The 12,508-nt window shown below is 34.8% G+C and overlaps 1 protein-coding gene across 1 annotated transcript; it reads right to left on the reverse strand.

The window, feature by feature from the left end:
- Positions 1-10,636: 10,636 nt before the first annotated feature.
- LOC129304768 (uncharacterized) lies at positions 10,637-12,391 on the reverse strand. The gene has a single exon (XM_054944554.1). The coding sequence runs from the start codon at positions 12,174-12,176 to the stop codon at positions 10,953-10,955; it is 1,224 nt and encodes a 407-aa protein (XP_054800529.1). The 5' UTR covers positions 12,177-12,391; the 3' UTR covers positions 10,637-10,952.
- Between the last annotated feature and the right edge of the window lie 117 nt (positions 12,392-12,508).

The raw sequence follows: 12,508 nt of genomic DNA on the forward strand, positions 1-12,508 counted from the left end.
TAGTTAGCCAGCATCTTTTTCTCCACATAAAATAATACCCTCTCGTGTTCATTTGGGGAGGCCAAGATCGTAGAACTTGATGACAAGTTAGAGCCGGGAAATAAAATATGAAATAAATAAATAAATATTATATCCGAGAGAGTTCACACGATTTCATTATAGAGAATCTTTGCGCTGCCGTGAATGATCGTTCCAGTTTGATGCAAAGTGACACAAAAATAAAAATTGTGGAGTTTTTCTTCATAATATAAGAAAATCATGATAAAAAAAAAATTTATGGCAACTCGTGCAATATTCACAAAAAGCGCGAGGCTTCGTATTATGTAGATTTTTAAAGGAGAGGCAAAAGAAAAGAAAACGACCAAGATACGGAAGCTGTAGCAGAACAGGGCAGGATTGCGACACGCGCCCCAGGTAGAGTGGGCCAGCAATATTAAATACGCACGTCAACCTTTGAACACACACACACACACTTAAATAGCTAGCTCTGTTAATTTCTCTTAAACAAGTCAACACACACATAATCAAGTTCAAGTTATCATTAATGTAAGATAAAATCTAGACTCAATCAAGGTTATAACTTAAAAGGCTGCATTGAGGAAGAGTACCACCTAATTGGGTTAATTCAGAGGACAAGGTATTTTAATTAACCCTTTTACTTTTTACTGTGAGTTAGGTTCGTTCTACTGAGTAAATTGATATTTTCACCCCATAAAAAACTACCCAATTAATAAATCCATGTCATTAAATTGGTACACAGGGGAGGGGATACAAATTATAACAGACGAGATTATGATTAGAAAAAAAAGATATTCACGGAATAAAAATCTGATAATATTCACTCAATCAAATAATTACCAACATGCGGGCTGTCCCAATCGGAGCTGCATATCTTATCTAGCACTGAAAAGCGGTGGGGTGTATCTGCAAAAAGAAAGCCATTTTTCACGAATACCCTCTGCATTTGGGTAGCATCCTAGGAAATGGCAGGGTCAATTCGGTAACAACAGTGCTTTGGCGTGGGGACACTTCCCCATATCAACGGAACTTGCCTCGTTTGGCGTCACTCGCTTTCACTCCTCCCCGCACCCCGGGGGCCCAAAGATTATCTAATATTTTAAATTAATTAAAATATAATTTTAAGTTTTTATATTTTATTCATATTTTTTTATTTATTTTTATATTTTTAAATATTTTTTATCTCTATTATGTCCCTTCAATTAGTACAGAAATCAAAAACTTTAAAAGTATAATAATTAACAGTAAAATACAAATAAAATATAAAAACTTAAAATTATATTTTTCTTTATTTAGTGTAGTATTTTCATTCTTAAAGGAATTAAAATATAACATTTTCTATCTGGACGTTAAATAATAAATGTTGACAATTAATATGATATAAAAAAAGATAATTTAATTATTTAATGAATATTTGTGAATATTTAATGTTAGGATAAAGAATGCTAAGCTTTAATTATTTTAAGGATGAAAATGTTATATTAAATGATTTAAGATAATGAATGTTCTTTGAAAAATACTGCAAAGGCAAAACTGTCCATTTTCCTAAAATGAATTTGCAAGCTATTTTCAAAATAAACAAATATGCAAGACGCTATTATATACTCTGATATATTTAATACATTAAACATACTTATATTCAGAGTTTTACAAATATAAGTTTTGAAATTAAAAAACCATCTTTGAGATTTTAGTTTACCAGCTGCATTTTTTGTTGATTACATCATTAGGATTTGAACCCGAAGTTGTTATTCAGAATTCATCTCATTCTAATTACCTGAGTTAGCTTTCAGTGTCTCAGGCCTCACGAGTTATTCATTGGCTGTAATGTAAATTAATGGCCAACAGAATTGAAAACCTTAGATCTCATTTGGTTACTATAAAAAAAATAAAATAGAATGTACTGAAAAAATTAAAATTAAAATAAATTAAATCATTTTTATTCTCAAAATAAATACAATAAAACTCATTAATATATATTATAAATATAAGTATCATCACATATTTTAAAAATTTTATAAATTATGATTATCACCTTCATTAATTAAATTACCCATCACTTTTATAAATTTACTCATCTATCCTTTTTAATTATCTTATTTTTATTTTTTGTTAATCAATTCTATCTTATTTCTTTTTTGTACGCAAACAAGGCCTTAGTTTTGTTACTTTCGTGTGACGTGGAGAAAAATCCGGACAAGTAAGCAAATTTTCATGGGTTAGATTTATTTATTTGATAGCACGCGAATTATAAGGCCTAATTAAAGTAGCTGTTTTGGTTATAAATGTAGGATTTTAATCTTCCTTGTTTTGCTCATTTAATATTTTCTTCTCATGTTATTTTTTTTATCATTTTTACAATTTTTATCTATCATATTTAGTGCTATTTCTTTAATCTTCCTTGTTTTGCTCATTTAATATTTTCTTCTCATGTTATTTTTTATCATTTTTACAATTTTTATCTATCATATTTAGTGCTATTTCTTTCATCATCATCATCATCATCCACAAAGTTTAGATAAAATGGGTCTTGCACTAGGACTAAGATATGACTTTATGTTTAAAGTATAGAAATATTTATAAATTACTCATTAATAAAGTTTTCATATCAAGAATAAGATTTGAACTTATAATATTATATATCATGAGTCAAATATTTACTAATTAAATCAATCTTTATTATTTTAGTGTTATTTCTTTATTTAGGAATATTTTGGGAAAAGTGATACACAAATTTTTTTATTATGCATATGTATCTTTTTATTTAAGAAAATTCTATTATAACTGTTAAGTATTAAATATAAATATATTTTTAAACAAAAATTTGAATTTAGGCTTCTTTTGTTTTAAAGAATTAGCCCTTTTTATTAAAACTAACTTATTGGTAGGAATACACAATAATTAAAAAAATTAAATCAATTTCTTAATGAGGTAGGAAGAAAGTAGATAATAATTAATAAGTGGCGAGAAAAGTGGAAGGTTACTGTTGGAAACGATGGAATCTGCAAAGAGCGAATGATCTAATTTTGTTACGAAAGACAGGAGCCCACACTGCCTTGAGTCTTTTTTAAAAATAAATAAAAAATACAAAGAAAAAACACACAAAGGGAGAAGTCAGGGAGGGTGGGGCCCATGAATGCCAATCGCGCGTGGCTCCCTCCTCCACCTCTTCCTTAACCTATTGGTTCTCCATCTTTTCCATCTCCCTCTGCTTTTCCTTCTTTTTTCCATTTCTTGTTCGTATTCATATATTATTTAAAATAACTGTCCCCCAATTTATTATTTCTCATCTCACATTATTTTTATATGGCCTAACCAAACCTCTTACTAAATTCTTTTCTATTTCAACAATGTTACTTTCTTTATTCATTATAAAATCAATGTAATATACAGGAGAATGTCAATCATTGTGGATCTAATTGATATGAATACAAGTCATATATTAAAAGGACACGGCTTTTGAATACTACTATCAATATGAAAATATTGTTAGTGAGATACTATTGAGTATAAAATTTTGAATGAGAGACGAAGGAAAAATAATTTTGAATTATTTAGACAAATATAATATGATTTTTATTTTGAGATAAAAATATAGTATAACATTTTGAATCAATTTATTCAGTTGAACTAATAAATCAATGTGGTGACTTGTTCAATAAAATTTTTTATTTATAACTAATTTAATTATAATTTAACTATAATTTTAACTATCAAACTTTGAATCAGTGTCTTAAAAAATGAGAGTAATTTGTGGGGTCAATGTAGATTTGATTAATCTTTTCCACTTTGTTTGGGAGTAGGGATAGTATAGAGCAAGCCTGGGCAGTAGTAGGCTGGGGATGTCCCTTTGAAAGATGTGTGCACCCCACTATCCCTACCCACACACATCCACACTTGTTCTCTCCCAGAAACCTCTCACATTCATTTACAAATTCTATGCACATAACACGCACATACACGCGTGCACACACATTTATTTTGGTCTTTCCCTCCCAAAATTGTCCAAGCCAAGCTCCCACCTACGTCCCCAGCAAAACCCCTGATTTCAGAAATCATAAAAAAAAAAAAAACAAAAGAAGAAAGATGAGCCAAAGAATCTTTGAAATTTGATCCTCTAGTACTTTAACACTTCACTGGGAATCGACACATCCTGTGACACCCTCTCAACACAAATCTCGTACACATCCCCTCACCGTCCTCGTAAAATCATCACCATAATGCTCACCTTTATTTGCATGCCTTCATCCAAGATTCATACAATCTTCTTTTCTAGCTTTCTTAATTATTCAATTTCCATCACATTATCATGCCTTTTCTCATGCGCTCATTTTCATCCCTCTGCTAGCTTGCATGTATAAATAAATATAACTGCATTATTATTTATTTATATTGGCTTGCGTGCGTGCTTCTTCAAGGTTTTGGCCCACTCACAATTTCATTTGTGGATAAGAGACGTGTGGTCGTGGCCGTGCTGCTTTGTTCATTCTTAAGCATATAGGTTAACAGTTAATCCCAATTTTCTATCTGAACTAACCCGGCATTTAAATGTCCATCCTCATTAAACTTGTTTTCTTGATGTGTTGTTTGCCCATATGCTGCACCTGTATGCTGTGTCAGGTCTCGTAGATTATCCAAGCACAGCTTACCAGCTCTTGACACGTGTCCACCTGTTCATCTAGTATATGTTGAAGCAGACAGTGACGCGAGCTGATCTGAATTTATATATGATGGGTAAGTGCCTTTAAACGTCTGCCACTTACTTTTTTTCATCTTAATTAATTACAATGAAGTGCTAGTTTAGTGTGGTCTCACCAATAACTGATCTTTATTAGACTAGATTGTTCCTACTGTATCAGAAGAGCCAGACATTCTTGGAGCTTGCAGAAGCAGAGCCACCAATCAGCTGTTTCGGTTTTGCCTCACCTTTGGCTCCTATTAATCCCTGAGGGATATATATATATATATATATATATAGATCTTCTCCTTGCTCACTTCTTATTGTTAACAGAAATTTTGTACAAATTTTTGGATTCATTTAATAATTAGAGTAAACAAATAGAGGTTAAATGAAAAATACTTCTTATTCTTACTTTAAAAAGTAATGAAAGATTATTAACAAGTAAAGGAAGAGAAATTTCTCTTCTTCATCAAACCAAATGGGGTTTCATCGGAACATTTTTCCAGAGTTTTACTGTATGATTCATTACTAAAGAATTTGCTAGCTATTAAAAGTTATTTTATTTGGGGCTAAATCTAATGTAGCTTACGGACATGAAAAGTTTGTACCGTTAAACTAAAGCCCCGATAAAAAAATTTTATGCCCTTTAATAAGAACTTTTATTTAGAGGGATAAAATTTTTATTTTAACCAAATGCATGGAACTTATGTTATTTTCTCAATACACGGATATGTACATATCGACTATTATTGGTTGAAATGGCGGAATCGATAGTCACATACCCAAGTAGACCTGACAAAGAAAAGAAAAGAAAAATCAATCAACTTTTAAAACTTGAGCTGTTAGATTAAAACAGAGGATGGCACCCACCATTTAAAAAAAACTAAAGCAAGCTGCACTTGATTAATAATGAGAAAAAGAGAGATACGTCATCATGCATAATCCTTCCTCTTGTGTTCTCTAAAACAAGGGAGGATGAATTAATCAAACTTCCAACATCACATTGACAAAACCAAATGCTATCATAACACAGTGAGATATGCTGCGATATGCACCACCCTCCTGAAGATATGTTTTGTGTCATTGTGTGGCATGTTCCTCCTTGCATGTTCCAAGTTGTCTCCTTGCTTCTTCTGGTTTTGTTTTTATCTGTGCTCTTTTCAACACTCTCTCATTGCCCTGCAATCATCTCACCAACCTTGTCCATAATCCAATGACTTCTTGACTCTAATTTCTTGTCAGGCGAAACTCCTGAAGCAGAGGTGTTACAATTATCTAAAGCTTTTGCCTTGCTTCTAGTAATGGATACACTCAACAATTCCTTTTCTTTATCATTCTTTGTAACCCAGTTTGTTTTTTCATTTTTGGGGTCCAGTTTCTACATATCATGAAAAGTTATCAAATGGGATCCCTTAATAAATGGCATATCTAAAAACCTAGTCGTTCATACAATCTGATAACGTCATCTGATTCATGTAAGTGATCTCAGTTTGTTGAACTTATAAAGGGGATGTTATGAGAAACCATTGCTTTCAACCTACCAGATGAAAGTTTACAGAAATACTGAAATTTGAAGCGAGTAGAGTTTACTGGAGATGTCAATTTTAGTGGGTGTGGTATAAACAAGGGGGCCACTAGCTTGAGAGAGACCCTCTTCCTTGCTGCTATCATTTTCAAACCCAAAATGATTGAAGTAATAATGATTCTAAGTCCCCACCTCTCCATAATAAAAATAAAAATGAAAATAGAAATAAAAATCTTGTGAGGGAAGGGGCAAGATTGTTAGAAATGCTGAACCAAAATAGCTCTCAAGGGCCACATATGGAGGCAAGGTTTCTATAGGGAATGAGTGCTCTCTTTGATTGCCAATGTGGACACTACGGAAATCAGAGGCCTTCCTCCCATTGATGAAAATGACCGCTTTGTTTTGTTTTTCCTTTTTGCGTATGTTTTGCGGGTGATGTAGCTCCAATTTTTAGATTAAGAGACAAAATTTTCAAGTGGATAGGTAAAGTTAATCCACCATCAGTACCAGACCTCACACAGAGTTTTGTTTGGCTCGCATATTTAGCCTAAAATGGTAATATAAACACCCATCAATCATCGCCAGTTTAAAGGGTTTTCACTGCTGTGAAAATTCGACGGTCACTTCACTATTAAACTCTAAAAGCCACTTTCAAGCATCGTGCGTGATAGTGAGCGAGACCATGAAATTGAGTGCCCCCAATCATAGAATCCTGAAAAGGGAAACTAACCTTTGGCGTTCAGGTAAAACATAAGACGTGGTCAGGAGGGAGGCACGTGTCGGTTCTCAACAGATACACCAACTGAAACTGCGCTTGGTATGGGAACCAATTTTTAATGGTAGGTCACAAATGGAACCACCCACCACCAATGGCGAACAGAGAAACGAGTGTGTGTCTGCTGCGTGTGTGTGAGAGAGAGAGATACTATAAATCATCTGGTAATCAAAATTAAAGAATGGATTTTGTTCTCAATCCAACCAACTCCTCCTTTACTAGGGGATTATTAATGCTGAAAGCTGGGGCCTAAGTGTCACTTGCCAGATGCGACACTTAGTGAGGCATGCCCTGGGATGAATAGCTGGAAAAACAATGCAAAGGAATGCCATTTTGGTTCGCAAATTTTTTTAATGGAAAAGTAGAGTTCAGATTAGTACAAACGATGACGATGGTAATCTCGGGGTGGTGGGGACTGAGGCTTCAGGTGATTGCAAGTGCCTGAAACGATGGCGATGAAAGCCAAAATATTTGATAATTTTGTTGAGGTCACGAGGTAGGGTCGAGCATTTGGTGCTTCAAAGTGTAAAAGGTTTAGCGAAGTAAAATTTGTAGCCCCTTTTGTCTCCTGCATTATCTTGCTCGAGTCTTGGTCACAGGAACGGCTACTTTCTTTTGCTTTACTTTGTTGAACACTTTTCCGTTCCAATTGATCCCACAAGTTGATAAATTTGACCATCTAACCAATAAAGCCATTCAAATAAATTGGACTCCTTTCCATCACTTCAGCTTTCATAAGCAAGACTAATTTCTTGGTGTTTACTGAAGCAAATTGATTAGGCACAACTAGCTTAAATATCGTCTTTGACACTATTTATTATGTTATTTCTGAACAATATTTAAGATAACTGTCTCAATGAACCAAAATAATAATAATAATAATAATAATAATAATAATAATAATAATGTCAGCTCAAAACTGCAAAGAAACAGAGAAGGTCGTCTTGAGCTTTAAGTGTCTGCCCCGCTATTTTAGCATGTACTCCTCCAGAGGGGTAGAGAACAGACCAGGAGAGATGCAAAAGAAAAGAAAAGAAAAGAAAGAAAGAAAAATGTAACATTGTATTGATACGAGATAATGCAACAACGAGAGGCTCCAACCTAATGAATCCCGTTAAGACAATAAAATGACAGAAGCTACTTAAACACATCAACAGCGCATGAAGAAAATATAAGATCGACGTATTAATTAAGTTAAAACTCCAATAGCATTCCTTGGAAAATAGTTTGCCTTGCATGCAATTTAACATCAGAAAGATGGAGGGGGCAGAGAAGGACCGCAATAATTCCACTTACTCATTGACTGATTAATCATGTCTGCGACATCTATCTTTAATAGTCTTTGATCTAGTTTTGCTTCTTCAGGAAGAATTTGGAATGTCCCAAAGAGCTGGTCAACTTCCGGTTTTCTTGACAAATTATAGTCTCCATTTGTTCAGTGCTTCTATAGTTCTAGAAGGAGGAGCTGAGTAGGGCATTAGCTCACATGGCACATGCCTCACATATTTCAAAACAACCAGAACATGAATGGAGTAAGGGATATGGAGTTCAACAAAACTTAGGCAAGGTAGCAGTTAATTCTAGCCAGTGAACAAACTGTTACTCCATCTTTCAGGGGGTATTTTCAAAAATAATGGACTTCATCTGCTACTAAGAATTAAATTAGAAAACCAGTGATTCAGAAAGGCAACTCATGGCACAGGCACCAACTATACAAGTCTGTTAATCCTGAAGGACCTAAACCAGACAATTCCAAGTCTGATACGACTGCATGACAAGCAGCTGCCTTTTAATCTCCACTCGTCACTATGACATTGAAAACTATGCTATACTTTCACAACTATACAACACATTTACGCTCTTTGCCTGCCATTACAAAAAAAAAAAAAAAAATCGTTTCTAAACAAAATAAACGGTAGAACTTCTCTAGGACTATTTGATGCCTATAACTTGTATGCCTGGCAGGTAAATTTAAAGAACCAAAGAAAAATGAAAATTCCGGAGAAAAGCTATGAATATGACAAGGTTTAGTATTCTGGGAGGGAAGGCAAGTTTAGTCCTAAGATTATCCATGAAATAATAGCTATATCTATAGCCTCAATTGTGGGTGACAAATAAAAATGCTGACTATTGGAAAATATAATTGCACGTCTAACAAAAATGTATAAATTTATTAGTCCCAATACTTTAAAACTTAAGAGGGCCTGCCATATCTCTGTATCAGAAAATATATATATATATATATAATATATATATTATGTTTGACTATATAACACAATAACAGAAGAAGAATAATCTTCCATTTATTTATGTTCAGATAGAGTACATCAATATAAATTAATAAGGTAGTGGAGGAAAAATGTCAATCACGTTACCTCCTATTCATCAAACAAATAAATCCAAGTAAGAGTTATCCAAACTGATAATAACTAATTGAGATAATATACAGTTAGCAATTCTAGATTAATCAGTTATTTCTTTAACCAAAAGAATCAATTCTCTATAGGTCATGATAAAGATCTCGACACCCCCTCACATTGCCGGCCAGATGCTAGTTGCACCGAACTGATTACAAATGAATCAAACTTAAGTTGAGGCGAAGTTCTGGTTAGGACATCTGCTATATGTTGCATCGTAGGCGTAAATGGAATGCAAATAACTCTGCCGCCCAGCTTCTCCTTAATAAAAACACCGACCAATCTCAATATGCTTCGTGCGATCATGGTATGCCGGTTGTGGGCAATATTCACTGCTTCCTTCCATCACAAAATGACTTCTTAGGAGAATCTAATTTTATCTTTTAGTTCCTTAAAGATTCAATGCAGTCCAAGTATTTCACATGATCAATATGCCACACAATAGAGAATTCTGTCTCTACACTACATCATGTACCAAAGTTTTGTTTTTCGCTCCTCCGACTAACAAAATTCCACGCAAGAGAAGCACAATATCCTGAGTTACATCTCCTATATGTAATTGAAACCCAATCAGCATTTGCATATACTTCTAGATTTCTCTATTCATATTTCATGAACAACAAGCCTCCTCTAAGAGTACATTCACAGTGTCTCAAGATATGATAAATTGCCTCCAAATGTTCATTGTAATGTGAGTGGATGAATTGACCCGGGTAATCACTATGAAGATTTAAAGTGAAATAGAAAAAGAATTCAGCACAACACCACAAATTTAGCTAATTTTCTGATTAAGAGTAAATTACAAGAAAAATTTGAAACATGCAGCACAAGAAAAAGATAACTACTAATCTTTTTCCAGCAATTGCTGAAAGAGAACTATTAGCTATTTCAATCTTTTGATTTCCTGCACAAAGCCTGCAAGAGTAACATCTAATTATATGATCGGGTGCCCTGGAATCAATGAGAAAGAAGTAAAAGCATTAACAAAACATTTTGCTTTATGCAGAAGAGGAAAAATGTCTGTGAAAGCAACAACGTATTATGTGACAACTGATAAGTGATTAAACAGTCAAAATATCTCTCAATTAAAAAACAGCATGCAATATTTGTTCTCTCTAAGAAATGTAAATCCAATGAGGGAGGTGGGGAAGAATATGAAGTAAACTACAAGTATACTGATGGCCAACATTTGCAGATCATGATTGTGAGTCAAAAACACATCAATTCAATAGTTGTAGCTGATAAGATTATGAATGGGAATATTATACAATCAGGATGGTTCCAGTTGTGGTGTGAAATATCTTTAGACAAAGTAATTCTTCTCGCCATAGTATTAGTAATATCCACACGAAATACTACTTATTTTGATGAGAATTCAGACCATACATGACAATGAGTGATACTAAACAGAGTGAATTAAAAACATGAAAGCTAATTACAAAAGTCGTGCTCTCATCATCAGTTGGAGATGGAACTGGACAAACTGCTATTTATGTTAACCGAGATATAACCTGAAGCAAAGATTCAAATCAGCATCTACACTGAAAACTCCAACAGATCAAGAGCAGTTCTCTGACCCTTCCTCTGCTCATAATCGGGATCATCTGTGGGCAGTTCAAACCGACAAACAGGGCACGTATTACGAATGCTCAACCATGGCATAATACAGTCTCCATGGTAAAAGTGTGAGCAAGGAAGCCTTCTCACTTTTTCCTTTCGTAGGATTTCATCTTTGCAAACAGCACAAGCTACATTCTCCCCATCCAAGTCTTCCTTTGTCAATTCTACTAAAGGAAGATTCTCCATAACACTTTTAGCGGTAGGAGGACCACCCTTTAAGGAACTCTCATTTTCCAGAAATTGCCCAAAAAATATATCATATTCAGCTGTGTTCATATAACCATCATCCTGAACCGTTACGAAGGGACCTCCAGTGGCGCCATGCTCCAAGCTCGAATTCCTCTCCACATTGTTGACTGCTAACAGAATTTCCCATTCAAGGTATCTCAATGCCTCTTCACCGGACTCTTCTCCATAGGAAAATCCAGATGCTACTGATTGATCATCAACCTCACCAATCACCACGCTCAAGTCTTCTCCATCATTGACTCTTTCCTCTAAATCCTCCCATTCAAGATGTTCATTGAGGGTCCTCTGATCCTCCAAGCAAATGCTGTCCCAACAAAAATGAACATCAAAATCGTCAAAGCCACTAGCTCTGTTGCCATCATTTTCACCATAACTCAGTTCTATAGCCCTATCAAGCTCTTCATCAGTATTTGAATCCGAATCAGAACTAAACCCGACAATTCGAAGGCCATCCATTTGCGAGCGAACCCTTTCAGAGCCAGATGCCTCACGTACTGCAGAAATCCCAGCATTCTTTCCCGTTCCAAATCCAGACCCTAATTCCGTCTCCGTAAAATCTGACCCTTCTCCACCGTGACCATCGCAAGGAACGGCCGAAAACGGATTAATATCAGAATTATCGTTGCAACGACGGTGAGAGTCCTCCGCCAAGCGATTTTCAAAAAGATCTGTAACAAAGCAACTAACCGAATCGGAGTCCGAATCAGAGTACCAGTTTGAATTGTAGCTCAAATGGTCGAAGGACACAGTTGCAAAGGGGTTCGAGGGGTTGGTGCACCAATGATCGTGAGCAGTCGGTGATGGGAGATCAGATACCTGTTCATCGGGGCCTGATTCTTCACATTCATCTTCGATGGAAAAGAGGGATGGAAGTTGAGAGTTATTAGCCATGGGGGAACCGATATTCGAAAAAGACTAAAAACCAACTTGGCAGGATCTAGCGAACAAATCAGCGAACCTTCCGAAATCCACACCTTAATGGGTTCTCGGGACTCTATCTATGAAATTTCACTAGGCGACGACGAAAACCCTTGGATTTTTCCTTCTTGCGCGTTGTACCAATATTCCTTTTACGATTCTTGCGAGAAAAGAGAGTATAAGAGAGTCGTCACTATAAACAGGAAGTTTCCCCAAGGAAGAAATTTTCCAAATGCCAAAAAAAAAAAAAAAAAACGATGGCTGTAGCCAAGAATCCCCAAGGAAAACAGTATTGTGAATTCTTC

Source organism: Prosopis cineraria, unplaced genomic scaffold, assembly GCF_029017545.1.
Source record: "Prosopis cineraria cultivar Desert tree isolate PC_DT_omini unplaced genomic scaffold, ASM2901754v1 PC3, whole genome shotgun sequence".
In the NCBI taxonomy this organism is placed as follows: domain Eukaryota; kingdom Viridiplantae; phylum Streptophyta; class Magnoliopsida; order Fabales; family Fabaceae; genus Prosopis; species Prosopis cineraria.

Excerpts from the sequence above, each read along its gene's own strand:
- LOC129304768 (XM_054944554.1), bottom strand. The coding sequence starts at position 12,176 with ATGGCTAATAACTCTCAACTTCCATCCCTCTTTTCCATCGAAGATGAA.